Source organism: Halichoerus grypus, chromosome 11, assembly GCF_964656455.1.
Source record: "Halichoerus grypus chromosome 11, mHalGry1.hap1.1, whole genome shotgun sequence".
Lineage (NCBI taxonomy): Eukaryota > Metazoa > Chordata > Mammalia > Carnivora > Phocidae > Halichoerus > Halichoerus grypus.
In genome coordinates, this window is record NC_135722.1 from 61,739,912 (window position 1) to 61,758,210 (window position 18,299).

General features: G+C 37.9%; 1 protein-coding gene across 3 annotated transcripts in view; it reads right to left on the reverse strand.

Annotated features, from left to right (window-relative positions):
* Nucleotides 1-15,621, reverse strand: part of CCDC90B (coiled-coil domain containing 90B) — a 37,807-nt gene extending 22,186 nt beyond the window's left edge. Inside the window, exons 1-3 of one of the 3 annotated variants that reach the window (XM_036099721.2) lie at nucleotides 15,105-15,616; nucleotides 9,250-9,369; nucleotides 7,774-7,877 (exon numbers count right to left, since the gene is read on the reverse strand). In XM_036099721.2, the coding sequence (XP_035955614.1) occupies nucleotides 7,774-7,877; nucleotides 9,250-9,369; nucleotides 15,105-15,405 (525 nt within the window). In that variant the 5' untranslated portion in view covers nucleotides 15,406-15,616. Of the gene's footprint in view, nucleotides 1-7,773; nucleotides 7,878-9,249; nucleotides 9,370-15,104 lie in introns of all 3 variants that reach the window. The other 2 variants (XM_078058608.1, XM_036099722.2) reach the window with 2 other exon arrangements.
* Between the last annotated feature and the right edge of the window lie 2,678 nt (nucleotides 15,622-18,299).

The window sequence follows — 18,299 nt, forward strand, 5'->3', positions numbered from 1 at the left end:
ATCTGACTCTTGATTTCGGCTCAGGTCATGATCTCAGGGTTGTGGCCCCACCTCCAGCTCTGAGCTCAGCGTGGAGTCTGCTTGTAGATTCTCTCCCCATCTCCCTTTGCCCCTCCCCCCACGCCTGCATGCTCGCTCTCTCTCCAAAATAAATAATTTTTAAAAATCTTTGATGGTCTTTTTGACGAATTTTTCCAAATCAAATTCTAAATGAAGTCTTTTTGACCTGGCATATTCCAAAGGATTTGTTAAACCAATCAGGCTTATTTGACATGCAAATTACATGGAAAGCATTGTCAAATAAGTAATATGAAGCCTTCTTTATATTTGTAAAACTGTGGCACATGTGGACAAAAGTCCATTCTGCTTCTGCAAAAATGGCACCTCACTGCCAGACTTTTGCCATCCTAACATCCTTGTAACATGGCAATAGTGTACTCCTGAATCAGAAAAATTAAGATGGGTAAGTAATGGTTATAAACTGAATAACCAAGTGTATGGGAAGCCTAAGACAGTGGCTTGGTTCTTCCTGGCTCCCTGACAAATCCCATCTTCCATTTTTTGCATACCTTCACACCCATGGTAGTACATTTAGATGACTCAAATTATGAATAGGTACTGGGGTGAAGACTTGCGGTCTACCAGCAAGGTCTGACCTGTTTGGTGCACAATCCTGGAAAAATTGTTTTTGTTTGTTTTCAGAGGCTTCAGATCTCCTTCTGGACCCTCTGAATACCAGCAGCTGGACTTCATTCAACTGCCACTTAGTATGGGTTATCAGTGTTCTTGTTCTTGTATGTGTGTTTTCTGGATGAGATAAAGCCTTTCCTTGCTGCAAGGCTCACGCCCTCACAGTAAAAACAAAACATAACTGTTAAAAAATGTGTTTCTCACTTGGGGTGTACTTTTCAACTACCTCTAGTGATCAAGACACTCACTTTGTTGAGTTACATCATAGGAGCCTCAGCACAAACCTTACAAGCTTCTTGGAATTCTATTAGTATACAACCTTCTGCTGATTCCCTGTTGTCTCATGCTGGTATGACCAAGCCACTGTAAATCTCTCTCTAACGTCTTATGGTCAAGCCTATCATCAGCAGGTTCTTCCTGGATCCCAATTCAAAAGAACACGTCAGTCACAGTCTAGAGCCTGGTGACAGGGTATCCTAGAATATCATCAGAGGAAGACAGCCTTCGAGGCCGGTGGACAGGGACTTTACCAAGTGCTCCTGACCACTGACAATGCTGCAAAATTAAAAGATGCTAGAGACCCCTAAATGTAATTTATGAGGAAGATAAGTACCTGACATCTTTTCCTTTACTCTGGTATTGGCCAGCAAAAATAATACCTTCATCTGTATCTCCTAGTACAGTTGCTAAAGGGGTGGTAACCTCTTTTATTTTGGGCTAAGAAAAAAATCTGTGTCCCTAACTTTTCACAAGCAGAATGGCATTTCATTGGTCAACTCCCTTGAATTTACTTTGTTGAGTTAAAAAGGACCTATCACTGGGGAGCCTGGGTGGCTCATCTGGTTGAGCATCTGACTTTTTTTTTTAAGATTTTTAAAAATGTATGTATTTGACAGAGAGATAGTCACTGGAGGCCCCAACGAACAGAAGTCTAGGACCAGATGGCTTCACAGGTGAATTCTACCAAACATTAGAAGGCGAGTTAATACTTACTCTTCTCAAACTATTCCAAAAAATAGAAGAGGAAGGAAAACTTCCAATTTCATTCTATGAGGCCAGCACTACCCTGATACTAAAACCAAAGACACCACAAATAAAGAGAACTACAGGTCAATATCTCTGATGAACGGAGATACAAAAATCCTCAACAAAAATACTAGCAAACTGAATCCAACAATACATTAAAAAAATCATTTACCACCATCAAGTGGGATTTATTTCTGGGACACAAGGAGGGTTCAATATTTGCAAATCAATCAACATGATACATCACATCAATAAGAGAAAGGATAAAAATGATATTATCATTTTGATAAATAAAGAAAAAGCATTTGATGAAGTACAACACCCATTCATGATAAAAACCTTCAACAAAGCAGGTGTAGAGGGAACATACCTCAACATAATAAAGACCTTTATGAAAAACCCACAGCCAACATCATACTCAGTGGGGAAAAACTGAGGGCTTTTTCCATAAGGCGAAGAAAAGACAAGAATGGCCACTCTCACCACTTCTATTCAATATAGTCCTAGCCACAGCAATCAGGCAACAAAAAGGAATAAAAGGCATGCAAATTGGTAAGGGAAAAGGAAAACTTTCACTATTTGTAGATAACATACGATATACAGAAAACCCTAAAGACTCCACCCAAAACCACTAGAACTGATAAATGAATTCAGTAGTTGTAGGATACAAAATCAATGTACAGAAATCTGTTGCATTTCTATACACTAATAATGAAACAGCAGAAAGAGAAATGAAGAAAATAATCCCATTTACAGTTGCACCAAATATAATAAAATACCTAAGAATAAACTTAACCAAGGAGGTGAAAGACCTGTACTCTGAAAACTCTAAAACACTGACTAAAGAAATTTAAAAAATGCAAAGATAGGGGTGCCTGGGTGGCTCAGTTGGTTAAGCATCTGCCTTGGCTCAGGTCATGATCCCAGGGTCCTGGAAGTGAGCCCTGCGCATTGGGCTCCCTGGCCAATGGGGGAGTCTGCTTATCACTCTCCCTCTGCCATTCCCCCCAGCTGGTGCTCTCTCCCTAGCTCTCTCTCAAATAAATAAATAAAATCTTAAAAAAAAAAAAAAAAAAAAAGATATTCCATGGTCATGGATTGGAAGAATAGTGTTAAAATGTCTATACTACCCAAAGCAATGTACACATTTAATGCAACCCCTATCAAAATACCAACAGCATTTTGCACAGCATTAGGACAAACAACCCTAAAATTAGCATGGAATGACAAAAGACCTTGAATAGTCAGAGCAATCTTGAAAAACAAACCAAAACAAAACTGGAGGTACACAATTCCAGACTTCAAGTTATATTACAAAACTGTAGTAATTAAAGCAGTATGGTAGTGGCACAAAAACAGAACAGAAAGCCCAGAAAAAAACCCACAATTATATGGTCAATTAATCTCTGACAAAGCAAGAGACAATATGCAATAGGAAAAAGCCTCTTCAACAAAGGGTGCTGGGAAAGCTGGACAGCTACATGCAAAAGAATGAAACTGGACCACTTTCTTACACCATACCAAAAATAAACTCAACATGGATGTAACACCCAAAACTGTAAGTCCTAGAGGAGAGCACAGGCAGTAACTTCTCTGACACTGGCAGTAGCAACATTTTTTTAAAATATGTCTTCCAAGGTAAGGGAAATAGAAACAAAATAAACTATTGGGATTACATCAAAGTAAAAAGCTTCTGCACAGCAAAGGAAATAGTCAACAAAACTAAAAGGCAACATCCTGAATAGGAGAAGATATTTGCAAATGACATGCTCAATACAGGGTTAGTATCCAAAATATGTATGCAACTTAGACACTTGAACACTCCAAAAAAACAAATAATCCAATTAAGAAATAGGCAGAAGACATGACAGACATTTCTCCAAGGGAAGATACACAGATGGCCAAAAGGCACATGAAAAGATGCCTAATCAACATTAGTTATCATGAGGGAAATGCAAATCAAAATTAAAATGAGGTAACACCTCATGGCTAAACTCAACAAGAAACAACAAATGTTGGTGAGCATGTGGAGAAAAAAGGAACGTTCCTGCACTGTTGGTAGGAATGTAGACTGGTGTAGCCACTGTGGGAAATAGTATGGAGGGTCCTCAAAAAATGAAAAATAGAACTACCCTATGAACCAGTAATTGCACTACTATTTAACCCCCAAAATACAAAAATACTTATTCAAAGGGATACATGTGCTCTTATGTTTATCGCAGTATGATTTACAATAGCCAAATTATGGAAGCAGCCCAAGTGTCCATCAATTGATGAATGGATAAAGAAGATATGGTGATATATAAAGATATATATATACAATGGAATATTATTTGGCCATAAAAAAGAATGAAATCTTGCCATTTATAGCAACATGGAGGTAGAGCACAATGCTAAGTGAAATATGTCAGTCAGAGAAAGACAAATACCATATGATTTCACTCATATGTGGAATTTAAGAAACAAAACAAACAAGCAAAGATTAAAAACAAAAAAGAGAGACAAACCAAGCAACAGACTCTTAACTATGGAGAACAAACTAATGGTTACAAGAGGGGAGATGGGTGAAATAGGTGTACATTTATGATGAGCACTGAGTACTGTATAGAATTGGTCAATCACTATATTGTACATCTGATACTACCATAACATTGTTTGTTTATAGGAATAAAGATTAAAAACTTCATAAAAAAGATAAATTACTTACAGTGCTTTGTTTTCAAGTTTAATATTCACTGAGTATGTGGAAAGTTGATTTTATATTTGAGAAGAACCTGAAAAATTAATTTCTTATACCTTTAAAAAAAAAATGTCAGTAGCTTCATTAGCCCTTTCAGAGTAGCTCAGAGGTTCTGGGGAATTAATTAAATGACAGTTTTGTTTTTTTTTTAGTGGATTTAGTAGTCTGTCATGATCCTGAATAAAGTAAGCTAAAATAATGCACACAAAAATTTAAGGGTAAGTGAAATCTAAGGGTTGAATGCTTTTAATTCTAAAGTCTAATTAATTGGAAATGATAGTAAAATTTTTAAAAGCTTTCAATGCTTCATGACTCTTTAAGCATTGAAATTTTATGCAAAAGGTTCTAATTTTATTAAGAAAGAAATCCTAATTTTTCTCTGTTAAATATTTATCTGAGAAAGGAAACCTAAATCTGAAAAATTAAAAAAAGCTATAAGAAATCAGATTCTTAAATTCAGTGAATTAATTCACAAATTATTCATGAAAAAAAAAAGTGGGTAGAGGAACTGAATAAGCGTTTTTCCAAAGAGGACATACAGATGGCCAACAGACATATGAAGATGCTCAACATCACTAATTCTCAGGGAAATGCAAATCAAAACCACAGCGAGAGATCACCTCACACTAGTCAGAATGGCTATCAAAACAAGAAATACAAGTGTTGATAAGGATGTAGAAAGAAAGAGAACCCTTGTGAACTACTAGTGAGAATGTAAACTGACGCAATCACTGTGAAAAACAGTATAGAGATTCCTCAAAAAATTAAAAATAGAAATACCATGATCCAGTAATTCCATTACTGGGTATTTACCAGAGAAAATGAAAACACTGATTTTTTAAAAGATATATGCACTCCTAGGTTTATTGCAGCCTTATTTACAATAGCCAAGATATGGAAGGAAACCAAGTGTCCATGGAGAGATGAATGTATAGCGAAGTGGTATATATACAATGGAGTATTACTCAATTATAAAGAAGAATGAGATCTGGCCATTTGTTACAACATGGATGGACCTAGAGGGTATTATGTTAAGTGAAATACATCGGACAGAGAAAGACAAACACTATATAATTTCATTTACATGTATTATCTAAAACACAAAACAAATAAAAAAAAAAGGCAGAAACAGAAGAACTAGTGGTTAGCAGAGGGGTGGAAATGGGGGGATGGGTGAAATAGGTAAAGAGAATTAAGAGGTGTAAACTTCCAGTTATAAAATAAATAAATCCTGGAGATAAAAAGTACAGCATAGGGAATATAGTCAATAACATTCATTGTAAAAACATTGTATAATGACAGACAGTGACTACATATATCATGGGGGAGCACTAAGTAATGTACAAAATTGTCAAATCACTACTTTGTACACTTCAAGCTAATACAACATTGTGTACCAATTATATTTCAATAATAAATGCTAAAAAAGAGTATTTCTGCAAATTGTAAACCACATTTTTAACAGTATATCACTTGGGAAAGGAAGAATAAAAAAGACAAATCTTAATTCCTAAGTAAAAATAAAGTATCTGTCAACTCCAAAGTGGGGGAGGGAGATCTAACTGATATATATAAATACATCTTTTATATATATATATATATATAAAATTATAGGAAGGAAACAAATTTTTTTTTAATTTTTTATTGTTATGTTAACCACCATACATCATTGGTTTTAGATGTAGTGTTCCATGATTCATTGTTTGTGCATAACACCCAGTGCTCCATGCAGAACGTGCCCTCCTCAATACCCATCACCAGGCTAACCCATCCTCCCACCCCCCTCCCCTCTAGAACCCTCAGTTTGTTTTTCAGAGTCCATCGTCTCTCATCGTCTCCCCCTCCGATTCCCCCCCTTCATTGGAAGGAAACAAATTCTTAAACACAGTGAATTAATTCATGAATTATTATGAGTTCTATGAATTATTCCACAGTTAAGCTCATTTAGCTTATTCTATGCTTTATATAAAATTATTGCTTTTTCTCCATAGCACCACAGTGACATGTGTTACAATTAAAATTTTTAGATTGTTACTCTCCAAAAGCACTCTACAATTTTAATTCCCACTGATCCATTTCCCCATGTCTACATCAACACTGGATATTGCTAGTGGTTTTGAGTTTATAATTGGCATTAAAAACTGAAATGGCATTGCATTATTTATCCTTAAAATTTGCACTTGTCAAATAACTTTACATATATTTATTGCCTATTTATATTTTTCTGTGAGCTATTTTTGGCCTTTGACCATTTTTCTTTAAAATTACTGAAATTTTTTTATTGATTCTTAAAAATTACTCAACCCAATTCACTCTTCAGTGGCAAAGTAGAATAATTCTACCTACTTCTCAAGATTGTTATAGGAATTACGTAAAATAATACATGAGAAATCCACAGCTCTGTGCATCTCTCATCCTAAGTTCTTAGTAAACAGCATTATTTGACCTTAAGGATTTGTGTATCCAAATAAAAGCATATTAATGAAGTTGTTCCCAGCCATGTTTATGTCCCTTCCAACTTTCTAACTTTGTGAAAGTTAACCAGAACATACACGTGACCTACACTAAAATGTTTTTATCTTTTTTTTTTTAATATTTTATTTATTTTTTGACAGAGAGGACGAGAGAGGGAACACAAGCAGGTGGAGTGGAAGAGGGAGAAGCAGGCTTCCCGCGGAGCAGGAAGCCCGATGTGGGGCTCAATCCCAGGACCCTGGGATCATGACCTGAGCCGAAGGCAGATGCTTAACAACTGAGCCACCCAGGTGCCCCCAAAATGTTTTTATCTTATAAGTTAGCTTTTCTACTGTGGTAGGTTTTCTATGGGAAAAAAGTTATTTCACAAATCATCTACCACCACCACCTCAAATAATTCAAATAATAATTTTCTCACATAACAAAACATTTGACAAAATTTCATTCTCTGTGCTACAATAATTTTATTATGACTCTTCTAACTCCTCAATCTCTTTATTTTTTTTTAAGATTTTATTTATTTGACAGAGAGAGATAATGAGAAGAGGAACACAAGTAGGAGAGGGAGAAGCAGACTCCCCGCTGAGCAGGGACCCTGGACCCAGGACCCTGGGATCATGACCTGAGCTGTAGGCAGACACTTAACGACTGAGCCACCCAGGTGCCCCTTCCTCAATCTCTTTAGATAGTGACTTTACTAAAGGGTTTTGCTTTTTGTTCCTTGGTTCCCTTATAGAGTATAAGGAAGATGTAGGTGTGTTTAGAAGGTGGGTGGGTAGTCAGAGATGCAGTATAAAAAAGACTGATGAAACTGTCAGAACTGATAATAATGAAAATATTACCTGTTGAGCTCGAGTAACCATCTCCTTGTAGATACTATCCAGGCTGACATTTGATAAAGTGGTTAATGCTGATACAATTGTTTCTGCTTGTGCTTTGTCAAATCCTGTAGACAGCAAATACATATTTATGTTTTTTTAAAAATGCATATCCTTATCAACATAAACAGCTAAAATAACTTTCCTCATCAAATTTTTCACTTAAAAAAGGGTTACAATTAAAATTTTCAGATTGTTACTCTCCAAAAGCACTCTTCAATTTTAATTCCCACTGATCCATTTCCCCATGTCTACATCAACACTGGATATTGCTAGTGGTTTTGAGTTTATGATTGGCATTAAAAACTGAAATGGCATTGCATTATTTATCCTTAAAATTTGCACTTCAGTCAAGTAACTTTACATATATTTATTGCCTATTTATATTTTTCTGTGAGCTATTTTTGGCCTTTGACCATTTTTCTTTAAAATTACTGAAATTTTTTTATTGATTCATATGAACTCTTTGTATATTAAAGCAATAGGTTCATTGTCATGTATGTTCCTAACATTTTTAACTTTGTAAATGATACCCTTTGATATACATTTTTAAGTATTTCAGTAGTCCCATCTGTCAGTCTTTACTCTTCTGCTTTTGAGTTTTAGGTCTTGCTTCCTCAATCTAAAAGTCTTAAAATATTCTATATTCTACTATTTTTAATAGCTTTTCTCTCTCTCTTTTTTTTAAATTTTATTTGAGAGAGAGAGACACAGCGAGAGAGGGAACACAAGTGGGGGAGAGGGAGAAGCAGGCTTTCCACTGAGCAGGGAGCCCAATGTGGGACTCAATCCCAGGACCCCGGGATTATGACCTGAGCCAAGGGCAGACGCTTAATGACTGAGCCACCCAGGCGCCCTCTCATTTTTTTTTTTTTTACATTTGACTTTTAGTCAATCTGTAATTTATTTTTCAGTCAGAGTATCTGTTTTTTCAAACAGCTAGTGATGTATCCTATCAATTTATTAAATAGCCCTTCCTTTCCCTAATTTGTAATGCCTTTTTTATTGTTCGCTAAAAATGTCTATATCTATCTGAATACCATTCTATTAATCAACTTTTCTATTCCTGTACTATCACATAATTTAACTTACTGTTTTGATACCTGGTAATCTTTTGTTTGTTCTTTTTCTTTTTTGCTATTCTTAAATGTCCTTGCACTTCCATGTGAACTTTAGTATCAGCCTAGAAACTCGTTTTTCTTTTCTACATAATTGAAATCATACTACACATGTAATTTTATGTTTTTTTCCCACTTAATCTGAGTATTTCTCAGATCAGTAAATATTCCTCAACACCATTTTTATGACTGTAGAATATTCCACTGTATGGATGGCACTTGTATTTAAAGTGACTCATAATTGTTCATAATAATGATATTGTCTTCACTAGGTAATTTACTGTGACTGTTAATATTCTTTCAAGAGGTACCCATTTCTCACCATGAGTTTCCAAATCCTGAACCAGTGCATGGGTATCAAATGTTAATTTCCTTTGTTCTAAAGGAGTTATGTCCACTCGCCTCATATCATATCCTTCCTTGGTTGTGGTGGTGAAGAAGTCTGAAAAAGGAAGACAGGTTTTTTCCTTGTAGTAACCAACACAAGTGTGACACTTTAGCTTCTAAGGCATTACTCCTATCTATTTACCACACAGTTCCAGCTCCTAGGAATTCTATAATTTCAAGGAAGAAAACGGATTCTTCTGAGCGGCCCACTCTTTTATCTGAAAAGTTTCTAACATTATTCTATACATGGCAAACATTGAATAAATGTTTCCTTTCCTTCTTTCGGATATATTTTATTTGTTAAGAGTCAGTCAAAAGTTGTAATATACATCAAAAGCTTTGGATATCACTGCCACGTCTCTCATTACTGGAAGAGTGGAAACCACCCAACTCTCCTAGGGGCTCAGAAGTTTTTCATAGAGCTATGGTAATTATTTATACCTACATCCCCATATAAAGTAGCTTTTTGAACGCCCACTCTCTTACATATCCATTTTATTTCCATCATAGTTCTCAGCTCTAATCTGTAATTGTCTGGTTTGTCTCTCTGAACCAGAATGTAAGCTCCATGGCACTTTAGGTTTTTCATCACTGTACTTTCAGTACCTAGAAAGGTGCTTGGCAGATAACTGGGTCACAATATTTTACTGTTGAATCAATCGATGTATTTGATTTTAAATCCTGGGGTATTTACTACTGTCAACACAAAAGCCCTAGCAAATTTCTCATTTTTGCAATAAATTGTCCCATTTCAATAAATTCCCAATTTTTAACCCAGACACAGTCTGGTCCTTTTCCATATATTACTGATGAATTTCATTAAAAGATTTCATTCTTTTTCAGAATTCTGTCTATATACAACTTCATTACTATTATTATGTACTAAGTAAAATAACAGCTAATTAGTGTAACTATTAATTGAACACTAGGTACTATCCTAGATATTTTTTTATAGATTTTATTTATTTGAAAGAGAAAGAGAGAGAACAAGTGAGCATGAACAGTGGGAGGAGCAGAGGGAGAAGCAGACTCCCCACTGAAGAGGGAGCCTGACACGGGGCTTGATCCCAGGACCCCAGAATCATGACCTGAGCTGAAGGCAGATGCTTAACAGACTGAGCCGTCCAGGCACCCCATATACCAGATATTTTACATACTATGAACGCAAGGTGATATTATCTACATTTTTAGAAAAGAAAACTGAACCTAGAAAAGATAAAGCATTTTACCTAAAGTTACAGAGTCATTGGTAGAATCAGAATTGAGACTCAAGTCTTCTGACTCCAAAGCTCATGCTCTTTCTGTCACCCTATGCTGTCTCTTTTTTATCCTAATCGCTTAAGTTATCTATGTACTTAAAAGACATAGCTGCAACCTCAGGTATTACATTTCTGCTAGGTAGTGTAGGGAAAATGTCATTCTTTCCTATGTATCTTTTCAGCCAACAAATACTTGCCAGGCCTGGGGGATGATGTGCAAAACCAGACATAACTGATGTCTTTGCTGACTTTGTGGACTAGTAGGCAGGAAAGAGATGTTTAAAAACAGTATCTAAATATAAACTCTAAATTCAATGATGAAAAACTAATGGCTAGTCCTTTATATCAATTCATTCAAATACTCAGATAAATTCTGTTTACAGGTAATAGGAATCAGATGTAAAGATGGATCACTTTTGCACACATGCGCGTGCGTGCACACACACACATTAGCGCAGTGGTCAGCAATCTTTTTGGCTCTGAGTGCCATCTAGAAGAGTTAAGCAATGTGCCTTTGTGTGTCAATATTAAACCTAAGGAAGAGAAAAGAAAATATCAGAGGAAAAAGAGGGGCAGATTTCAGTAATATTTCCAATAACAATTGCATTAGGAATGATTAGTACCCACAGTTACCCATCCTTTATTAGAAGTTTAGTATTTTATTTGGGGTTTACTGTGTGGAAGGGGAGTAATATTTATATAACACGATACTGCTTTCACACCTATTATTTATCCTTAAAATTCTCATGTTATGGATGAGAAAAACAGGTTCAGAAATGCTAAGTAACTGCCTGAGATCTTATGGTCCCAGAGCTAGGCAGATTAGTGCACAATTCTTCTTCCTTTCACAAAGGGAAGCTTCCCACTGATATGGGAGAGAGACCAAATAAATACCTACCACTGCTGCAAATCTCTGCCGGGTGCAGCTGCAATCTAATGACCCACTGTGCTCAATTTGGCCCTCCGCTCTCAAGGACTCTTAATTCTTTAATTCTCTTAATAATTTAAGAAAGTTCCCCGTTTCTTTGCCTGCTCATATTTATCCTTCAGTGTTCAGTTCAAATGTCTCCTCCACCATAAGGCCTGCCCAGACTCCTTTAGGTCAGGTTTTTTCTTGTTAGGGTTTTTCACAGGATCCTAGAACATTATTTTGCCGCACCTCACAATTTACACATTTATATGATTGTTAACTGCTTATCTTTCCCACCAGGACAGGGGTCAGGTCAGGTCAGCAAACCACAGCCTGCAGGCCACCACCACCTATTTTTCTAAACAGCTTTATTGCAACACCGCCATGCTCATTCACTTATGAATGAAAAACATGAGAATTTAAAAAACAGTATCTAAATATAAACTCTAAGTTCAAATGATAAAAAAGAAATAGCCAGTCCTTTTTACACCTATGGGTGCTTTCATGCTACCAAGACAAGAAGAGTTATCAGTGACCATATGGCTCACAATGGCTACAATATAACCTGGCTCGTTACAGAAAAACTGACGACCACTGTGTAAGATGGTAAGGTCCCTGTGAGCAGGAACCATACCTGTTCTTGCTCATCATGGAATCCCCAATGCCTAATACAATTCTGGGTGCTCAGCAGACATTTGCTGATTGACAGGAACTGTGTTAGGTATTGTGGGTACAATGAAGATCAAGGCTGTGGTTTTAACTCATGTGCTATCAAGATATATCCATAAGGGAATACAGAGGAGAAATATTTGGTCCTCGATGAGAATAAAGGGTTAAAAAATGGCTATTTGAATGAAATCTTACCCTTTGCAGCAATGTGGATGGAACTAGAGGGTATTATGCTAAGTGAAATAAGTCAATCAGAGAAAGACAATTATCGTATGATTTCACTCATATGGAATTTAAGAAACAAAACAGAGAATGATGGGGAAGGGAAGGAAAAATAAATTAAGATGAAATCAGAGAGGGAGACAAACCATAAGAGACTCTCAGGAAACAAATGGAGGGTTCCTGGAGGGGAGGAGGGTGGGGGGATGGGGTAACTGGGTGATGGGCATTAAGGAGGACACATGATGTAATGAACACTGGGTGTTATATGCAACTGATGAATCACTGAACTTTACCTCTGAACTACTAATACACCATATGTTAATTAATTGAATTTAAATAAAATAAAAGTTTCTAAAAATGGCTATTTGGAAAAGATACTAGTTACAGTAAATTTTAAAGAGGAGTTAGCCAGGCAGGAGGAACAGGATGAGCAAAATTCACAAAGACATGAGCTGCCTTTGCTATTTCTACCTTGGGCTCTATTTACTGTGGGGATGAGAAGAAACAAGAATAGAGAAGGATCTGTGGAATATTCATTCCTTAGGTGTACTCAAATAGTTATGTAATCTTTGACTAAGTCTTCACAATCCTAAGAAGTAGGTGTTTACACCCTCCCTTGCAGTAGGACTTTAGAGAGCACTCTTCTTTGGAGGGAATAAGGAAATGGAAAAGCTTTGATATCCACAGTAGGGCTTCACAAGACTTCAACTCATAAGCACTTTATTTTTTCCTCATAAGCACTTTTAAGAATAAGTCTTTGCAAGCATATTAATAGGTAGAGGAGATGAAGTAACAAGAATCACTGTTCTTAGCTCAGGGTGGGATAACAGGTCATTAATACCTTAGAAGTTCCCAGAACTTATATAATTGTACAAAACCCCAAACCCTTCCTTTCATACCTATCTTGTAGTTTTCTTAAAGTGAGAAACAAACTCCATTTAAAGACTTAACCAGCATCACGAAGCTGTTAAACTGTGTATCTTGGATTAGCACTCTGACTTACCTTGAACCAAGCTGCCTCTTTGCCAGGAAAGACCAGATTTTACTTTCGATAATACATGTAAAATGCTCTCATTAAATCTAAGCTACAAGTTTTATATTAACTTACTGCTAACTTCAGAGTTGCAATACTTTAGTGACATAGCTGGTTATTAATATATATTTCTATATGCTGATCTGTTGGCAGGCACTTTGCTAGCTCCATCAGAATTACCAGAATTAATAAGTAACACAGAGATCCCTGGTCTCCACCCCTGAAGACTGGCTCAGTAGTTCTGGAGTAGGGCTTAAAACTACATATTTTTAGAAAGTATCCCCAGGGTTTCTATTCTGCTAAATTTGGGAAGCAGTAATGAACTAGGAATCCAGCACTCTTAAAACTTAGACAAATTGCATCACCTTCCCATGCCTTCTATTATTTATCTTTAAAAAGGATATTGGACTAAATAACTGAGATCCTTCCATAGGTCGAGGTCAAGGTTTTTAAGTTCCTTCATTACTGACATTATTAGGCAAGTTTAAACTACACAGTAAGCATTCAATTACTATTTGTTCAGTGATGAGAGACACAATCATATTAGTTGTAAGGGGCCACTTAAGATTTCTCCAAGAAAGTCAGATTCAAGTAGGGTAACTCAACAAATATGTTAAGACAACACTGCTTACTTATTAAGTATTTTCTAGTACTTCAAAGTTCATTCTCCAAAATTGTTTAATATTGTTTACATATTCAAATGAAAACACATTATCTCTCAAAATTTACAACGATTAGATTGAAAATGGGGTGATTTCCTAGGGTTCAAAAAATGCTATCTCCTTTTTGTAAAGTCCATCATAATGTATAAGTATACCCAAGACCTAAATATGTAACCAAATACCTGGTGACAGACACTGGGAGCTCAACAGCAGTCTTACAGATGGGCGATCTACAACTGCAATCTTACTGTGTGCGTGAAATGAAGCAATTAGCAGAATGGCACAAAGTACAGTGGGCACTGGGTGGCTCATTTCACATGGCACTGAAGATTTAAGTTGAACAGAAATTGATAAGATTAGTACGAAGTGCCTATTCTGTAGACAACCTTACAGAGTTTTTAAAAAGGGTGAGAGGAAATGGAGTCTGGAATCATCTTTCAGCATCAAGTCTGACGTCCTTCAGGACACAATGCTAACAGGGGTGCCACCAAGTTCAACACTTGCAGGTTCCAGCATTCACGTTTTGTTTTGCTTTGAATGGCTACTATGTGATTGCAGAGTACTAGAAATTACAGCGAAAATAAAGCCGGCCTGACCTGAAATGTATGCTGTGGTCTTCCAAAAACGTGGGCTCGAGACAGCACTCAAATAACAGCCTAAGTTTGAACAGGCCACGAGAGAAACCAGAACTCTCAGAACACAGATTGCTCCCGACATACCTCCCAGAGGGCGAGGAGTGCCAGCCTCATTAGACAGTAAGAAGGAAACAAGGCCTGAGAAAGCAGCCGGCGCGGGGGGCGGGGCACACTCTAGAGATGGAACCAGGTGGAACCCCAGGCTCTCAGAGGAGAAGGCGGTGCTCTACTGGGTCCTCGCCCCCGCGCAACCTGGCGAGACCAGCGGCGGGGTCGTCTGCACCAGGCGGGGCTGGGAGGGGCGTGGCAGTGTCGCCTCGCGCGCGACCGAACAGGCAAGAACCACCGGCAGTCTCCCCAGATAGCACTCAGGCTTCGGTGACAAGCTGCCTCATCTCACCTCTTCGCAGGGCCGGCGAAAAATCCCCGCAGAGGCTCGAAACCCGGTAGCTCCCATGGCCCTCAGACCGCAGCAGCCGCCAAACACAACGACTCCACATTTCCTGTTTTCGGGCTGGCGGGAGGAGGCGAAAGGCTGGCTGAATCACGCTCAGGCTTTCGGGCAAGGTAGTTCTGGCACCGCGAGGATGCTGGGAAGTGTAGTTTTCCGCCTGCCGCAAAAGCACACCGCCAGCGCAGACTCCAGCCGCGGTCCGGCAAAGACTGGCCTCTTCACAGACGGACCCACAGCTCACGAGCATGGTTCACAGCGGCTTCGCTCCTCCCACCTTCCCTTCCCAACCGGCGCAGGACGTTACCGCCCTAAGAAAGCGGGACCGTGTCTGAGACCTTCCAGTGCCCGTTCCCTAGCAATGAGGTACAGCGCAACAGCAGAGGTTTCCCGGAAAAGCCAGCAGCCATTACGCGCGTGGGTGGGAGACGGAGTCACAGCCTACCACCGGGCAACCTGGAACCTGAAATCCTGGTCAGCTGAGCATTCCGGGGGATCGCGCAGAAACCTGGGAAGTGTAGTCCAACGAGGCCCTTATTCGTGCGGCTTCATGGCCTACTGCTTCGCCCTCTTGTGTAGAGGAGGACGAACTTCAGTTGGTTTAGTCTCCGTCTGGAGGGAAACAATTTCTGTTTCCAGAGTGGACCTGATTTTCACCACTTATCCCTCTGAGACCTGTTACTTCAGACTTTGTTCCACACAGTAAAAATGCTGAAAATAACAGTACACAGTAGTTGTGGGGTTCAAGTATGCTAATATATTCTTAGTAAATTCTAAAGTGGTCACAGTCGTTAGGTTTTAGAGGCTTAATTATTCTCATAAAGGATGTATCGCTTCTCGGCCTTTTGGCTGAGATCAAGTGTATTCTCATAAAGGATGTAAACAGTTACCCCTGGATTTTCCTACCTATTTGTTTTCAAAGCTTTGTAAGCATCAGCTGCATAACAAGACCATTCTAAGCACTGAGGCCCATTAAAGGAACAACACTTGATTCCTGTCGGCAAGGGCTTTAACAGGCAATTTATGGAGAGGAAGTATAAGGCTATTAAAAAACTGAAGGAAAAAAAGGAATAGTTTAAACTCACCAGGAAAATGAAAAAAGCAAACATAAAGATATACCAGTTTTACCTATTAAAGTTAAAAAAAATTATCGATGCCAGCAAATATGCAATTAGATAGGGTCACTCACACTGCTGGCAGGAGTGTAAGTTAGTACAATACATTTGGAAAGCAATTTAATAATATATATGAAATTATAAGAAGCAAATAGAGGTTCACTTCTAAAAATCTAACCTAAGAAAAAGTAGTCGTATCTGTAGCTAAGATTTTTAAAAATTATAACCCATGGAATGTTATTTATAATAGTAAAAAATTAGAAATAATCTAAATATTCAATGTGATTCAGCAACTTGCACAAATGTCCCAAGTTGGAATACTATACAATCGTATAGTTGGAACTGTTATTCAAATGGGAATATTATACAATCATGGAATATTATATAATCATTAATATGATATAGTCATTATTTAAAAAAAATTCTTTACATATACACACATATATTAAAGTAATGATATATACGTATGTGTATGTATATCCAATATGATTGTAATTCTGTCAAATGATATGATGATCATTGTTCTGGAGGAGCTCACAGACTACTGGAAGATATAGACCAGTAAGTGGGACCACGATATTTTTAATTACCTTAAGTAATGATTATGGAAAAAAGTGTACCTCACTTCACACTTACTGGTTATTATTTACATCACTGTTAAACTCTGCAACAGAAATAAAGTGTTGATTAGTCAAGTGACCAAAGCAGGGCTAATCGTATTCTCTTTCATGGAACTCCTGTAGCGACCCATGTCCCTGCCTTGCCCTTGTATTTCTTATTTGTATCCTCCATGATGGTGGAGACACATCTGTCACTGTTTTCTCCAACACCTGGCATAATGCCTGGCCCCTAATGAGCCTTCGGTAAATATGTGTTGAATGAATCAATAAATGTTCGAAATATAGTTTGGTGAAGAGACCTGATAGCCTGGGGCATCAAAGTCATTTGGAAGATTGGGCAGAATTGGGGGAGATAATACTGAAAACAAGAATAAAAAGACTAAGGAATTGGGTTTATGCAATAGATTCTCAGGAGATTTTGAATGTTTTTAAGCCCAATCTGATAAAAGCCAGTTTGAGTACCTTTCCAGGAAACACTATTTGCCATTCGCTAGTACAGGCTTGTGAATCATTGCTCCTCCCAATGTCTGATGAGGTGGCCTGGCCATGAGAAGTGCTCTCTCTCTGAAAGCAGCCTGGTTTATCCGCACCTCAGAGGCCAATAGCTTAGCAGGGAAGTGGGTCCTAGCTTTTTCATTGTGAAGGGCCACTTTTATTATGTTTTTGCTCTTATAAGCCCCAAATTTAAACATATCTTACACTCTTTACCGACCACATATATGAAGCCATTACTTATTTTCCTATTTTTGAGTATTTTAAGACATAGATAACTACCATTTAGCGAGCAGGAGATATGCAGTGCTGATCCAACACCAAGCGGATAACGTCCTGAAGGCAAAAACACTATCCAGTTTCTTTGGTGGTTTTCAGTTTCATCTCCAGTGATGGCACAATTTCCTCAGGCACTGTGAAATTCCAGGTCCCTCATGAGGACCCCAGTACTGTTTCTTCTGAGGCCCAGAGGTCTGGGAACCCAGGTTGGACATAATTGCAAGAGATGGCCAGTGGCCTTCCAGCTCTGTGAATGTAACTCTGGTGACTTCAAGGAGAGAAGATGCAGCCTGGACCACTCCCCACATTGGTCCTTTTCTCTCAGAATAGGTGATATGAAGGAACCCTAATGTATTTTTTAAAGCAGGTGAATGAGGCTTTGGGAGACAGATGGGACCCAATGGGATCCTTTTCCTTCCTTAGTTTACTTTGAGTTTTTGACACTAGAGGGGGTATGTGGACAGAACAGAAGACCATCTTTTGCCCTTATTTCTGCAACTAATTTTATAGTTTTCGTATAATCTTTGAGTCAGAGGAGCCCATTGTCACAAAAGTTTTGTGCTAGTTTATGTTGTTTTTTTTTTTTAAGATTTATTTATTTCTTAGAGAGAGAGCACAGGGAAGGGCAGAGGGAGAAG